Raw genomic sequence first — 15,481 nt, forward strand, 5'->3', positions numbered from 1 at the left:
CATCTCAAGAGTGACCAAGATTTCTCTGACAAACTGGCCCGTTGGGTTTCCTTAACGACCACGGCGTTTTGCTTAGCAACTTGCGGCAAAAATACTTTGTGGATCGGATCAGTCACACGGGGGACCTGTTTTTACAACTGTTGCGGCCCGCCAACAGATTGGGAGAGTGAGGAGGTTGGGGAGGAACCTGGGCCAGTCCTGGAGTCTGGGGAAGGCTCGGACGAGGGCTCTGTGTCGGAGGCAGAGAGGGGGCCAGGGCCGTATGCCAGTTATCAGCTGCCTTTAGAGTGAGACATCCGTGAGGCAGAAGAACAGCTGGAGCCTGTTCCCAGTGTGCGCATGCGCAGAGTTGCCAGACGAAGGGAGCAGCTAAAGAACAGGGGTCGACTTTGGGAGGAAGGCCACAGGTGGACGATGAATGGCCCCTCCCAGAAGAAATAAAAGAGGGAGCGCCAGGGGAATGGAGTTTGCAGGAGACAATTAGCTCGCATAATTGGTTCGGGACTCTCTGAGACTCCTGGCCAAGTTTTGCAGATCTCGGCCTGGCAGCTCTCCAAGCCAGATGAGGTCTGTGACCGTAAATCCTCCTTTGAAAGACTTTGCTGGATGGGAAGGAGCAGAATTCACCGTCAATGAATAAAAGGGGTTTTTGTTGGGACAAGAAGTTTGCTTCCTGCTCTCGGGAAACCTCAGTCAGAATGACGACGACCAGATTTACAACTGGTAGTGCTCCATTGAGTCCACCTGTAGCTGAAGGTTGACCTCCCAGGGTAATGCCAGATGGATGGATGGCTTAAATACAGGGAATCCTCGACTTACGACCACCACTGAGCCTAAAATGTCTTCTTGTTCAGGGGGAGACACGTGAAGTGACTTTTGCCCCCTTTTACGACCTATCTGGCCATGGTTTGTGAAGCGAGTCCCCGCAGCTGTTAAAAGGTAGCAACATGGTCGTTCAGCGAATCTGGCTTTCCCCGTGTTGACTTTGCTGGTTCCGAAGGCCGCCAAAGAGGATCACGTGATCCCGGGGTCACAGCGACGGTCGTGAAGTGTGAACCGGTGGCCCAGCGTCTGAATTGTGGCTCCCACCAGCCAGTGTGAAAGAGGATTGCGAGTCCCTCAATCCAGCGACGTTGTGACGTTGAACGGTCATTAAATGAATTGTCGTAGGTTGAGGACTACCTTTGTTTCCATTTGGGGGGGGGGAGGGAGGGGGAAGCAAATCCTTCCGGCCTTAAACCCACCAGAAATCAGCCCCTAATCCCCCCCACCCCACCCTAGAAAAACGAAACAACTCTGTGTTGTTACTCCTCATGGGGAAAAAAAAAGTTTAATTTATAATACAGCTCTCAAAAGAAATAGACCTTGTACTGTTCGTGGCAGTGACCTACAAAATAATGGGGAGGAGGGGGATGCATTGTGAAGCCGGACTCTTAAAACCGGAAAGCACGGCGATGCGAGTTGACAATCCTGCACCAACACAACACAACACTGTTCCCCCCCCCCTCCGCCCCATGCAAACAACAAAACTTTGCAAATTGTGTCGTGCCAGGGTATCATTTTTCCTTTCCTTTTTTTCATCCCAGTCTCCGTCGGGGACGATGGATGACTTCAACGAACACTGGAGTCGGTTTTACACAACCTGGGGGGGAGGAGGGGAGGATGGACCTCAAAACACCAAGAAACGCAATTGTGTGAACCCAACAACGCCCCCCCCCCTTACTCAAATTTCCTTCCCTTCCACGCTGTAGGAGACAGATGGATGCAGTTTGATCTGCCTAGCTGCAACCGGTGCCTTTTGACAAGAGGATTCAGCCGGTTCGTTACATCTAGTTAGTTGCAAGGAGTGGCTGGCCTCGCCCACCCCGCCCCTCCCAGGAGTCTCCACCCTCTGGGAGGACGAAAAACGGGCCTCCTGGAAATGAGCTCATTCCCAGCCTCCGTTTTCACCGTCCCAGAGGATCGAGGAACGCCTCCGGAGGCTGGGGGAGAGCAAAAAATTTGGTGCCAAACCAGGCACTAGATGGAAGGAGAGCAATATTTGGGGGGGGGGGGGGCTGAGCTCCCTGGAACTCATAAGTTGTCGTAGTCCTCCTCTTCCTCGTGTTTCCGCTTTAAGACGTTGGGCTCGCCGGCGACGCTCTGCGAGGAGACCATGTTGGTGGCGATAAGGATGTTCTTGGAGCCGATCAGGGAGGGGTTGATCAGGACATTCTGGACGGTGGGGGTGGTCGGGGTGGCTGGAGAGAGGAAGAGGGAGAAAGCGAGTGTCAACCACTCCCGTTGAGACGTAGGCAGATCCTCGACATACGGCCGCTCGCTTAGCGACGGTTCAAAGTTGCGGCCCACTCAAAACCACTCACCTGATTTTACCGATGTTTGAGAGGTGGGGATCTGGACGGTGAACCTCTGTCCAGTCAGCGAGACGGGCGTGCCGACTTTGGTAGAAACGGACACCGCTTGGGCCGAAGGAGGCCCTGCAAATGCAAACAAGAGGTTGAGGGTTCGAGGCCAAGCAGGTCAGACCGGAACGGCAGCAAAGAAGGGGAGATCTCACCCAGATTTCCCCCCACGCGCCCACTGACAACTGGCAAATGCAGGACTCCAGGTTCCATAAGGCTGAGAAAAGTCCAGGCTCCCACCCCACCCAACCGGCTTGCTAGCTCATGTGCATATTTGTTTTATATAGAACTAGCTTCCTTAGGATTGTTTTATTATTTTATAACTCAGCTAGCCAATAAACCAGCATTGCCCAGGTATTTGTTTATATTGAATATATATTGTTCCTATTTATTAAATAGATTTTATGTATTTAAAGATTTTAAGTATGTTATGCTATTTATGAAATTTCAATTTCTTATGAAATGTAGTATGTTATTTATTAAATAGATTGAATATATATGATGAAATGTAATTTTATTTATGTAATAAGCATTGAATATTTATAAAATGTAGGTTCTTACTCGGTTTATACAATATATGTTACTTCTTAAGTTTAGAATCATTCAGTACGTATTGCTTTTAATTAGACTTAAACGTATTTAAATATACATTATTTAAATCCCCCTGAATTTCATATGTTCACCTGAAACAGAGCGCAAACGGTTGAGGTCTAGTGACCCTGAGGGCACAGATTAAACCCCCAGTGACCTCAGCAGCTCTCAAAGAGAGTGCTAAGATATGATTGCAAAGAAATATGATCCTTCCATCTCCCCATCATCATGCCCGAACGGATGAAGCTCCTTGTCTTTGAAGTGAAATGTCTTCAAGGAAAAAGTCCATCTTCTTTTAACGACCCCATAATCCCTCGCGGGGTGGAGTCGGGGCAAATGAATGGAGCTAGCAGAGTGTTTTACTGGCCGGATGCTTTTCCCTGTCGCCAGTGCGGAGTTATATATGGCAGATATATTCTCATTGTGCCCAGAGAAATATCTGCCTCTACCTAGGATCGAACTCACAGCCACCTGATTGTGAGGCAAGAGCTCCGCCCCTAGGCCACCGCACCGCTCTGAGGAAAAAGTCCAGTTGTCTTTTGAAAAAGGACTTTTGAGACAACAATGATTTGGATGACTACGAATCTCCACAGATGTCCTTCCGGGAGCATTTTTGTTTTTATTTTGTAAAATTGGTGGTCCCCTGGTGGTCTCCCATCCCCGTATTAAAAGATGCAACTCTGCTAGCTCGTTTGCGACCAGCTGGGCTTGGCAAGGTGCTGCCACCTGCTGGAGTTCCATGGAATAGCCACTTATAAAGAGAGATTTTGAATAAGGAAGGTGAATGGAGAAAGAAACACCTTGGAAACAGAAGCTATGAGAAGACCCCCCGCCTCCCCACCCACAAAAACAGAGGGAGGGACAGCTTACCTAGGGTTGGGGTACTAGGCCTGCTGGTGACGGCGCCAACGCTCAACCGGGGTACAGTGATCCTGCCAGCAGCGGACGAGATCTGGTAAAAAAAAAAAAAGCAGAGTCGGTCGAAACGATAGAGCCTACAGGTAGTCCTCAGCTTACAACAGTTCACTTAGTGACAGTTCAAAGGTACAACGGTGCTGAAAAAAGGTGACTTAGGACCATTTTTCACCTTCACCTTTACGGCGGACGGCACGGGGAATCTGAAATCCCTGCTAGAAATGCTTCGAAACTTCCTCCCAGAGGGGAGCAACAGAAACAGACTGTGAAGTGGGTGTGCGGGGTCTCTAACAATGCTTTGGGCGCTAAGCACACAGAGCTTCTGAGCGGGATCCTGAATTGTGAGAAGCCAGATTCCTATAATCTTCTCCGCTGTCCTCACCACTCTCTGTAGGGACTTTCTATCAGAAGCACTGCGGCCACCGAACCAAACAGGGAGGCAGTTTGTTAAAGCGCTCTCCACCGTGCCTCTGTAAAAAAAAATGGCCAGGACAGAAGGAGAAAGGAGTGCTCTCCTCATCGGACACAGGAAAGGGCAGATGCTGGTCCGCACGCTTCACTAAGGATGACGTGTGGAGAGACCAGTTCAGATTATTAGTTATTTGCCGCCGCCCCCTCCCAGATGCTTAATATGGTGGACCACCTCTACAGCTACATCCTTGATACTGAGTGGAGTATGACCATGCCGGCTCTTTCTAAAATCTATGATGATCTCCTTTGTTTTGTTAAACAAAGCTTCCTATAATCTTCTCCACTGTCCTCATCACTCTCTGTAGGGGCTTTCTATCGGAGGCATTGCAGCCACCAAACCAAACAGGGATGCGGATTGCTAAAATGCTCTCAATTGTGCCTATGTAAAAAGTGACCAGGACAGAAGGAGAAAGGGGTGCTCTCCTCATCCGACGCAGGAAATGCAGACGCTGGTCCGCACACTTCACTAAGGATGACGTGTGGAGAGACCAGTTCAGACTATTAGTTGCCTGCACCCCCAGATACTTCATAGTTGACCACCTCTACAGCTGCATCCTTGATATTGGGTTGGCGTAGGACCATGCCAGCTCTTTCCAAAATCTACAATGATCTGTGGACTTCAACTCCCAGAATTCCCCAGCCAGCAGGCTGGGTCTAAATGTTTAAACGGAGAGATTATCAACAGGGAAACAGGTCCATTTCAAAGCCTCGGTAAAGTTTCCCAACGATGCCGTCGATGGCTCATAATAAGCGAGCCAATGTTTTAATACAAAAACCAATGATTTATTAATAACGGCTTCCTTCGGCATTATTCATTAGGCAAGATTGATTCGTAGCCGTTCCTTTGCTTTGCTTATCTGCTTCTCAACTTTGCCCCCGTTCTTTTCTCCCCTCAGTCTGTGTCATAAATCACGTTAACCAATAGATACCCCCATCTCAAACCAGCTACTGTAATCTGAGATCCAGCTCCGCCGACGGTACGCGTGGAACGTCAACACGGGGGAGTTGACAGCCAGCCTCTTAAGGATATTTTCCACGCCGTCATGGCTAAACAGTATTCATCCGGTTAGCGCGGGAGTCCTCAACCTACGGCCCGCGGGCCGGATACGGCCCACCGGAGCCATTAATCTGGAGCCACAAGGCTATCCCACCCACATCGACCCACCTGCCTGCCAGCCCCCACCTGCCTTCTGGAGGCCAAAAACGGGGGGTCGTGGAGACCTTGGGAGGCCAAAAATGGGTGCGTTTTTGGCCTCCCCATCCTCCAGACAGAGGGAGGGAGCAGAGGGGGGGAGAGACATACACACACAAACGTCCCTCACTCTCACACATCCAAGGCAGCCACATCCCTTCACTAACCCTGCTTTCCACCACCACCACCCCCAGGAGCACAACAAATTAAAAGTTTAATTTGGGTGCATTGTTTAGTGGACTGCTAAATTGGCCACGCCTACCCAGTCACATGACCCAGCCATGCCCACCCAGTCACATGACCACCTAGTCATGCCCATCTACCCCCCCCCCCAGCTTTCCCAACAGTCTGAGGTTTAAAAGAGTTTTGAAAAGTTTAAGGACCCCCTGGGTTAGCTGGATTTCTACCAGCCCACGCAACAGTTTTTTTTTTTTTTAAAGTAAACGTCCTTACCTTTTTCTGCAGGGACTTTAGCCGGTAATTTGGTGCGGTCAGGCAGTAGCGGTCTGGAGGCAACCTTGGCCCAGAGTAAGGTTTAATCAAAGGCAAAGGGGTTTGGTTTTTCTGCCTTGCGATGTCCAGCAAAAACTGCGGGGCACAAGAGACGGTTTCAGCCAAATCGACAAAATCTTCCACCAAGTTTCCTTCCCTGTTGAACGACAGCCCAGGTTCTGGGATCCAACTCAAGCTGGCTTATCTCTGTGGGGAAATCTGAAATTTTTTTACCGCTGGTTCTGCGGGCGTGGCTTGGTGGGTGGGGGAAGCATGTGACTGGGTGGGCGCGGCCAACTATTTTTTTAACTTTTCAAAATATTTTTGCTTTTTTTTAAAGCAAAAAAAAAAAAGGTCGGATTTAATGGCGATCCCGACTTACGACCGTATTGGGCAGGGGTCCATTCTGGTCGTAAGTTGAGGACTGTTTGTAAGCGTGGCAGGTTCATGGGAGCTGAAGACTCTCTTGAGGCCTTCTTGTGAGCTCTGCTTACAGATCCCTCCTTCCCCCAAATAGCCAGGTTCTGGCCTCTTGGCCACCAATCCCTCCAGCAGGAGGGAGGAGGCAGCGTGAGACTCAGACATCAAGGCAACCGGAGAGCTCCGAGGGGGAGGCGGGAATGGAGCTGGCAGAGACAGAGAAAGAGAGAGAGAGTGGCGGAATCTGGCTGTCCATCAGCCCTCAGACGGAGAGTCAACAGCCCCCAGGTCTGGAGGTGGCTGATGAGGAAGAGGAGGAAGAGCTGGCTCCAGTGCCTGATGCACAGAAGGAAGAGGAGAGGAGAACAGTGGAAATCTATGGGCCGGTCCTCGGGACAAAAGAGCTACCACTGCTAGCGAAGCCTCACCCTAGCTCTGGCGATCAAAGGAAGCGGGCAGAGATGAATAGGTGTGGCGGAGAACTAGTCATCTCCCGGCCGGCTGGACTTGTTAGCCTGCGGTGAGAAACTTTTGTGCCGGGCCTGCCTAATTAAAGGAATCTTTGAGTTCACTTCAGAGGGTTGGTCATGTTTGGGGAGCCGGGTCAGAGCCAGCAATTTCCTCCTCCCCCTCCCCAAAATTGGAACCAGGCGAAACGTACGTCTCTGGGTGGTGGGGAAGTGAACGACTGGTCTGTCCGGCACTGAATGGCCAACCTCACATCGTCCGCGTCGACGCTCGATTTCTTGGCGTGGCTGGAGTAAATTTTCGCATCTTCCAGGATAGTCGTCACGTACCCTTTTCAGGAAACAAGGAGCAGGTGAAAAGGGAGAAAGCGGCGTTTAGGCCAGCTGAACCAGCCGGTCCTCTTATCCCGTTGTGTACCGGGCTTAACAGCGGTGAGAGGGATCTTGGAATCTTAGCGGACAACCAACTAAAGATGAGCCATCCGTGCGCGGCGACAGCCAAAAAAGCCAAAGCAATCCTAAATTGCATTAACAGAGGGATACAATCCAGATCAAGGGACATACATTTAAGCAAGTGTTTTAACAGCAGAACCACAGGGATTGGATGAATGGAAGGAATATGAATAGATCTCCCCTATGTGTTGAAATAATATTCGGACTGAGGTTAGAATTGTACATTGAAACACCGAACAATGAAAGAGTGAAGGTAAAGCATTACTATGTATAATTTTGTATGCAATACAATACAATACAATACAATACAATACAATACAATAGTAGAGTTGGAAGGGACCTTGGAGGTCTTCTAGTCCAACCCCCTGCCTAGGCAGGAAACCCTATACCGTTGAAGGATGACACTTTATTATATACAGATGTGAAGAGTTAAATAAGGGAAACAGGAATAACAAAGATGGAAGACAGAAAAGAACAACAACGGTGACCTGAATGAAAGTTAGAATAGAAATGGAAACACGGGGGGGAACAACAATATATATATATTTTAAGCTTAAGATATGTGTAATAATAAGAGGGAGGTTCAGAAACGGAACGGCGGTAGTATTAGATTTGTTTAAACAATATGAATTGAAAATGACAATGTAATTTCGTAACTATGAGTAATAATATGTTTATGTGTGCTGAAATGCACGGTACCTAAATGTCACTGTTCACGCACTGATATGTAGAAGCAATATAAAATGAAAAACGTGACCCAAAAAAGATCAAGGGAGATACTAATACCACTGTGTAAAGCCTTAGTAAGGCCACACCTAGAATCCTGCATCCAGTTTTGGTCCCCACACTACAAAAAAGGATGTGGAGACTCTGGAAAGAGTGCAGAGAAGAGCAACCAGGATGATGAGGGGACGGGAGGCTCAAACATACGATGAACGGTTGCAGGAACTGGGCCTGGCTAGTCTTGTGAAGAGAAGGACCAGGGGAGACAGGAGAGCATCTTCCAATATTTGAACTTAAAGGTAAAGGTTCCCCTCGGACATATGTGCTAGTCGTTCCTGACTCTAGGGGGCGGTGCTCATCTCCTTTTCAAAGCCAAAGAGCCAGCGCTGTCCGAAGACGTGTGGTCAAGTGGCCGGCATGACTCAACGCCGAAGGCGCACGGAACGGCGTTCCCTTCCCACCAAAGGTGGCTCCTATTTTTTCTACTTGCATTTTCTACGTGCTTTCGAACTGCTAGGGTGGCAGAAGCTGGGGCAAGTCACGGGAGCTCGCTCCGTTACGCGGCGCTCGGGATTCGAACGGCCGATCTTTCTGATCGACAAGGCAGCACTTACTGTATGCAAATTCCAACATCTGATTTATAACCCGTGGCTCGTACTCTGTAATCCCCGTGTCTTTCAGGATCTGGGCCATCACCTGTGCAAAAAGGAGGACATAAAATCAGGTAACTCCACCCAGCATCAACGGCAACAAGATTTTGGATGAAGCTCCTTTTTCCTAGTGTTTCTTGGCCTCTGAAAAGTAAACCAAGTTTTAAAGCTGGATTTTCTTCCCTACCCCTTTTCTTCTTCCTCCTCCTCCTTTAATGAACCCCGTAATCCCTAACGGGGTGGAGTCTTGAAAAACTAAATGGAGCAGGGTGTTTGAATGGCCCAATGCCTTTCCTGTCGCCGGTGTGGAGTTTTGTTCAGCAGATATATTCTCAACCTCTGCCCAGAGAGAAAAATATCTGCCTCTACCTAGGATCGAACTCACAGCCTCCCGATCGGGAGGAGAGAGCTCCACCCCTAATTTGGATCTCGGTTCCTTTTTTGTGTGGGTCTGTCCAGTTAGGCCAAGTTCCTCGTGGCTCTGACCGTGCCTGAAAGCAACTGGCTCTGTTTGAGCAACCTTTGACGATCGTTCGGGCAATGGGAGAGGAATCGGATTCTCTTCTCAAAGGCTGCTCCTGAAAGTCAGTCCTTGGGTCTGTCCATCATTACGTACGGACGCAAACCTTCCCTCGGGTGGCGCTTAGAGAAACCCCGGGGTGCCCAGCAGCCCCTTAGAAAAGAGGGAGGAAGACACCCAAGGAATCACAGAAGGGAAGATCAATGGATGGATGGGGAACAAGGGAAGGAAGGAAGAAAGGGAGATGGATGGAAGGATGGATGGATGGGAGGGAGGTAAGGGAGGAGAAAGAAAGGAAGGAGGTAGAAGGAAAGAAGGAAGAGAGATAGATGGATGGAAGATATAAGGAAGAGAGGAAAGAAGGACCGTAGAAAGAAATAAGGGAAATGGATGGATGGGGAAGGACAGAAGGAAGGAAGAAAGGAGGGAGAAGGAAAGAAGGAAGAGAGATAGATGGATGGAAGATATAAGGAAGATATAAGGAAGAGAGGAAAGAAGGACCGTAGAAGGAAAGAAGGGAGATGGGTGGATGGGGAAGGACAGAAGGAAGAAAGGAAGGAAAGAGGTAAAAGGAAAGAAGAGAGATAGAAGAAAAGGAGAGAGATGGATGGATGGAGGAAGAAAGGAAGGAAGGACTGTAGAAGGAAATAAGGAAGATAGATGGATGGGGAAAGACAGAAGGAAGAAAGGAAAGTGGTAGAAGGAAAGAAGGAAGAGAGATAGATGGATGAAAGATATAAGGAAGAGAGGTAGAAGGAAAGAAGGGGGATGGATGGATGGGGAAGGACAAAAGGAAGGAAGGAGGTAGAAGGAAAGAAGAGAGATAGAAGAAAAAGGAGAGAGATGGATGGAGGAAGAAAGGAAAAGAGGAAAGAATGACCGTAGAAGGATGGATGGATGGATGGATAGAAGATAGAAGAAAGAAAGGAAAGAAGGACTGTAGAAGGAAAGAAGGGAGATGGATGGATGGATGGGGAAGGACAGAAGGAAAGAAGGAGGAGAAATAGAAGAAAAGAAGAGAGAAAGATGGATGGATGGATAGAAGATAGAAGGAAGAAAGGAAAAAAGGATCATAGAAAGAAATAAGGGAGATGGATGGAAGGAAAAAGAAAGAAAGAAAGAAAGAAAGAAAGAAAGAAAGAAAGAAAGAAAGAAAGAAAGAAAGAAAGAAAGAAAGAAAGAAAGAAAAGAATAGATTGCAGACTAGAGGGATCAATCGGGCGTCCCCTCTTCCTTCCCACTCCCACCGAGCAGGACAGGCAAAGGAGGCCAAGCGAGGCCGCCCTTGCAAGCCGGGAAAGATGCAGCGGGTAGTCCTAGGACTACAAAGCCCATCATCCAGTTGGGAAGAAGCGCCCAGGAGCCAAAACGAGCGAGAGAGAGACGGCGCAGCACCCGCGGCTCCTAGAGCTACCAAAGCGGCCGAGCCTCCCCGGGCTTCTCCCCGCTTCCCCCCCGGTCCCCACCTGGGCGTCCTTCGGGGCGCTTTTGGGCGACGCCACCTTGGCCGCCTCCATCGCGGCCCTGAGGTGCCTCCCGAGGGGACGGAAGAGCGCGTGCGCGGACCAGGCCCGCCGCCCCGCCTACCCGCGGAAGCGCCGGCGCAGTGGCGAAACCGAAGCCGCCCATCCCGGAGTTCCGCCTCTCATCTTGCCCTTCCTTTTTTTTTTTTCCCCGTGGGTCTGGGGAATAGTAGGCAAAGGCTGGCCTCCTTTGCAACCGCAGAGAGCGGGGCCGCGTAAAAAAGGTAGATTGCAAGGGGGCGGGGGTGAAAGGGCGTCTCCATGGCAGCCCGCCTCGCTTGTGCCAGCCTTTTAGTGCCAGGGACCTTAAAAATGAAAATTAAAAAGAATAACAACAACAAAAAAAAGCTACGTTGCATTGGCCGGGAATCGAACCCGGGCCTCCCGCGTGGCAGGCGAGAATTCTACCACTGAACCACCAATGCGCCGTTGAGAGAGAGAGCCTCTTGCGACACTTCCTATAGATTTTCCTGCTGTGCTTTCCAGTCTAGATTACAAAGGCAATCATTGCAGGCAATCCTCCATTTGCAACCACAGTAAATTCCACAAAGTCCCACTCCTCCTCAAAGCAGGTGTTAAGTAAGCTTTCCTCCGTTTTACAATCTTTCTGGTCGCAAGGAAGGGAACCTCAGCAGTTGTTCACTTAGTAGCACGGGTTTAATTCATTTGAATGAATGAATGAGCTGAAGTGACCTTGGAGGTCTTCTAGTCCAGCCCCCTGCTCAACATAGGAGAACCTATACAATCGCAGACAAGTGACTGCCCAGTCTCTTCTTAAAACCCTCCGGTGAAGATGTATCCACACCTTCTGTTGGCAAGCAGTTTGACTGGTTAGCGATGGCATATTCATGGTGTATTAAACCATGAATTCTAGCAATAAGGAACTCTCTTACCAACAATCAAGAACTCCCTGAAATTTTGCAGAGAAAATTTTGTTCCAGGGTGGGATTTGGACCAGCAAACAAGGGAGACAGGAGAGCATCTTCCAATATTTGAGGGGCTGCCCCAGAGAGGAGGGGGTCAAGCTATTCTCCAAAACACCCGAAGGCCAGACAAGGAATAATGGATGGAAACTGATCAAGGAGAGATTCAACCTGGAAATAAGGGGAAATGTTCTAATAGTAAGAACAATCAACCCAAGGAAGAGAAGTTGCCTTTGGAAGTTGTGGGAGCTTCATCCCTGGAGGCTTTCAAGAAGAGACTGGACTGCCCTCTGTCAGAAAAGGGGTAGGGTCTCCTGCTTGGGCGGGGGGTTGGACTAGATGACCTCCAAGGTCCTTTCCAAGTGTTCATCTGTTAAAATCAGCTCTCGCTGCCGGCCAATTTTATTGCAACCCTTTCCCACGCTTATGCACTCAAGCTAGCTTTCCTGAAACTGGCCTAACGGTGATGTGTGGCCCTGCGACAGTGCTCCTGAAATCGTGGCAAGGAATCGGGGTGATTTTTTCATATCTGTGAGGGGGTCCTTATTGCTTTCTGAGTTGGGTTGTTTTCTTGCGCACGTTTCCAAACGATTCATTTCTCTCTCTGCCACTTCCCTTCCCTGGACCGTGGGTTTGTTCCTCTTGGTGGCAGGGAATCCATTGACAGACAGACGGACGAATGGATGGATGGATGGATGGATAGAGAGATATGAGATAGAGAGATAGATGATAGAGAGAGCTGAGATAGATGGATAGATGGATGGAGAGAGAGATGACGGATGGATAGATAGATGGGTGGATGGATGGCTAGATGATAGATGGATGGATAGATGGAGGGATGAAGGGAGAGAGAGAGAGAGAGAGATGATGGATGGATGGATATATAGATGGGTGGATGGATGGATAGATGGATGGATGGAGAGAGAGAGAGATGATGGATAGTTGGATGGATGGATAGATAGGGAGGGAGGGATAGAGAGAGAGAGAGATGGATGGATGGATGGATAGATAGGGAGGGAGGGAGGGAGGGATAAAGAGAGATGGGTGGATGGATAGATAGGGAGGGAGGGAGTGATAGAGAGAGAGAGATGATGGATGGATGGATGGATGGATGGATGGATAGATAGGGAGGGAGGGAGGGATAAAGAGAGAGAGATGGATGGATGGATAGATAGGGAGGGAGGGATAAAGAGGGAGAGAAAGATGATGGATGGGTGGCTAGATAGGGAGGGAGGGATAGAGAGAGATGATGGATGGACGGATTGACAGACAGATAGATACGGAGGGAGGGAGGGAGGGATAGAGAGATGATGGAGGGATGGATAGAGAGAGCAAGAGATGATGGATGGGTGGATGGATAGACAGACAGACAGACAGATAGATACGGAGGGAGGGAGGGATAGAGAGAGAGAGAGAGATGATGGATGGACGGACGGACGGACTGACGGACGGACGGATACGGAGGGAGGGATAGAGAGAGAGAGATGATGGATGGATGAATGGATGGAGAGAGAGAGGGAGGGAGATGATGGATGGATGGATAAGGGAGGGAGGGAGGGAGGGAGGGGGAGAGAGACAGGGAGGGGGAGAGAGACAGAGACAGAGGATTTTTTGCATCATTCAACCAGAATCCCGCTTTACCATTTTCCCCCAAAGTTCAAGTGACCCCTTGAGAAAAAAAGAGAAAGCAAACCCTTGTCCCCTTTCCTTCGGGTTCTTCTCACCGTCATTCCTATTGGCTCCTTTGAGGAGCGCCTCTCTCCGATTGGCCGCTAAGAGGCCATTGCCCGACGTCTCATTGGAGGACCCGGCTTCCTTTCTCCTCCAATCACCGCGGTCACCTCAGGAGCCGGCGGGCGAATATAAAAGCAGGAGGACACCGCACTGAGCGTCTCACTTCGACTTATTTGCCGGTGTTAAGAGTCACGATGTCTGGACGCGGCAAGCAAGGTGGCAAAACCCGGGCTAAGGCCAAGACTCGTTCTTCCCGCGCCGGGCTGCAGTTCCCGGTGGGCCGCGTGCATCGGCTGCTTCGGAAGGGCAACTACGCGGAGCGTGCGGGCGCCGGCGCTCCCGTCTACCTGGCCGCCGTGCTGGAGTACCTGACGGCCGAGATCTTGGAGCTGGCGGGCAACGCGGCGAGGGACAACAAGAAAACCCGTATCATCCCGCGTCACTTGCAGCTGGCCGTCCGCAACGACGAGGAGCTGAACAAGCTGCTGGGACGGGTCACCATCGCCCAGGGTGGCGTCCTGCCCAACATCCAGGCCGTCCTTCTGCCCAAGAAGACTTAAAAGGCCACCAAGTCGTATAATCTCCGGGTCTGCAGCGCCCGGATCTCCCTCCAAAGGCTCTTTTCAGAGCCGCTCCACCAAGTCATTAAAAGAGCTATTTGCACTTCCTAATGTCTCCAAACCCCACAAAAGGTAATTTGGATTTACTGGGGGGGGGGGGGGTGTGCCAAAAAACCCCATATTTAAACTGGTGAAAGTAGTGTGTGCTTTTTCCACCGGCTGGCCAGAAGCCGGCCAGAAGGAAAACTTGGGGAGTTTTCATTGGCTTTTAATAGCCCTTCTCATAAGCGCTGGCTTAGGCCTTAGTATTGGCTTGAACTAATGCCAGCAATAAATATATATCTCAGCTTTTAAGGGATTAGGGCCCACCTTACATGGCCTAAATTCTGAAATGTAATTCTGTAGGCCCAAGCAGGAGCAATCTAGGAAAAGAAATGGGGATTTCCAATGGAATAGAGTGGAATGGAATAGCATATAGAGTTAAGAGGGGAAGGGAAGGGAATGAAACTGGAATATAGAACAGAAGAGAAGAGAGAATGGAATAGGAATGAGAAGAGAATAGAGAAGGAATAGGAAATGGAATACAGAATAGAATAGAAGAACATAATTTTTTATTGGCCAAATGTGGTTAGACGCACACAAGGAATTTGTCTTTGCTCTCAGTGTACATAAATAAAAATAAAATGCATTCACCAAGAATCATGAGATCAAGAATCACGACACTTAGTGATCATCATAGGTTGCTAATGAGGAATCAAATCATAGTAGGAAAAGAATAAAACAATATACATTGTAAAGACACAAGCAACATGGTTATAGCTGTAAGTGGAAAGAGAGAGGTAATATATGGGAGGGTTTCTCCTAAAATCCATCCCCATTTCTACGGTCTTGAGTGGATTTAATTCAAGATTGTTGTGGTTGCCACCCTGGAAAATGTAGAGTTGACTTGGCAGTCCGGGTTTATCAGCTCTAAACTGCAAAAATCCAGATGGCCGCTTGGCGGCTCTAAAAATTTTTATTAAGTGTAGGAAGTTAGCATCCACCTCTCTCCTAGAAAAATGAAATGTCCTGGGAAATATCGAAAAGGCGGAATATTATATTTCCCTGGATCAGAAAATGGAGAAACATGTTTTTAGGCAGGAAGCAGACTCATTCTTAATAGCCCCCCACTTTTGTCAATGGACCATTAAAAAAGCCTGGGCCGGACTATTCTACATAACAAAGATCTCCCCCCTTCAACTCCAGGGTGATGGGATTAAAGCATGATAGGATTAGCCCTTGACCCATCTCACCACAGGACACCTGGGAAGAAGCAAGTCTCAACCAAACTTGGACTCAAAACACAGCCTAGAGAGTTGCCCCATGGGAGTCCGACAACCAATCAGAAGACAAGATCAAGATCAAAGGCCAGAGAGGGCATAAAACCAGGGACTTTCAGTATCTTG

The 15,481-nt window shown here is 49.2% G+C and overlaps 2 protein-coding genes across 2 annotated transcripts; one reads left to right on the forward strand and one right to left on the reverse strand.

Moving 5' to 3' along the window:
* Window positions 1-1,299: 1,299 nt before the first annotated feature.
* Window positions 1,300-10,895, reverse strand: LOC309400544 (transcription initiation factor TFIID subunit 9-like). Its single transcript, XM_081969113.1, has 7 exons — window positions 10,763-10,895; window positions 8,741-8,822; window positions 7,145-7,281; window positions 6,025-6,159; window positions 3,864-3,945; window positions 2,364-2,477; window positions 1,300-2,240 (listed from the first exon to the last, which is right to left on the reverse strand). The coding sequence occupies exons 1-7, from the start codon at window positions 10,811-10,813 to the stop codon at window positions 2,074-2,076; spliced, it is 768 nt and encodes a 255-aa protein (XP_081825239.1). The 5' UTR covers window positions 10,814-10,895; the 3' UTR covers window positions 1,300-2,073.
* Window positions 10,896-13,657: 2,762 nt separating this feature from the next.
* Window positions 13,658-14,110, forward strand: LOC309400737 (histone H2A type 1-E). Its single transcript, XM_081969374.1, has one exon. The coding sequence runs from the start codon at window positions 13,671-13,673 to the stop codon at window positions 14,034-14,036; it is 366 nt and encodes a 121-aa protein (XP_081825500.1). The 5' UTR covers window positions 13,658-13,670; the 3' UTR covers window positions 14,037-14,110.
* The last annotated feature ends 1,371 nt before the right edge of the window (window positions 14,111-15,481 follow it).

Source organism: Natrix helvetica, assembly GCF_964273705.1.
Source record: "Natrix helvetica genome assembly, chromosome: W".
NCBI lineage: Eukaryota > Metazoa > Chordata > Lepidosauria > Squamata > Natricidae > Natrix > Natrix helvetica.

Excerpts from the sequence above, each read along its gene's own strand:
- LOC309400544 (XM_081969113.1), bottom strand. The coding sequence starts at position 10,813 with ATGGAGGCGGCCAAGGTGGCGTCGCCCAAAAGCGCCCCGAAGGACGCC. Across the intron at positions 3,946-6,024 it reads TAAAGTCCCTGCAGAAAAAG|ATCTCGTCCGCTGCTGGCAG; the intron begins GTAAGGACGTTT and ends TTTTTTTACCAG. Across the intron at positions 2,241-2,363 it reads TCAAACATCGGTAAAATCAG|CCACCCCGACCACCCCCACC; the intron begins GTGAGTGGTTTT and ends TCCTCTCTCCAG.
- LOC309400737 (XM_081969374.1), top strand. The coding sequence starts at position 13,671 with ATGTCTGGACGCGGCAAGCAAGGTGGCAAAACCCGGGCTAAGGCCAAG.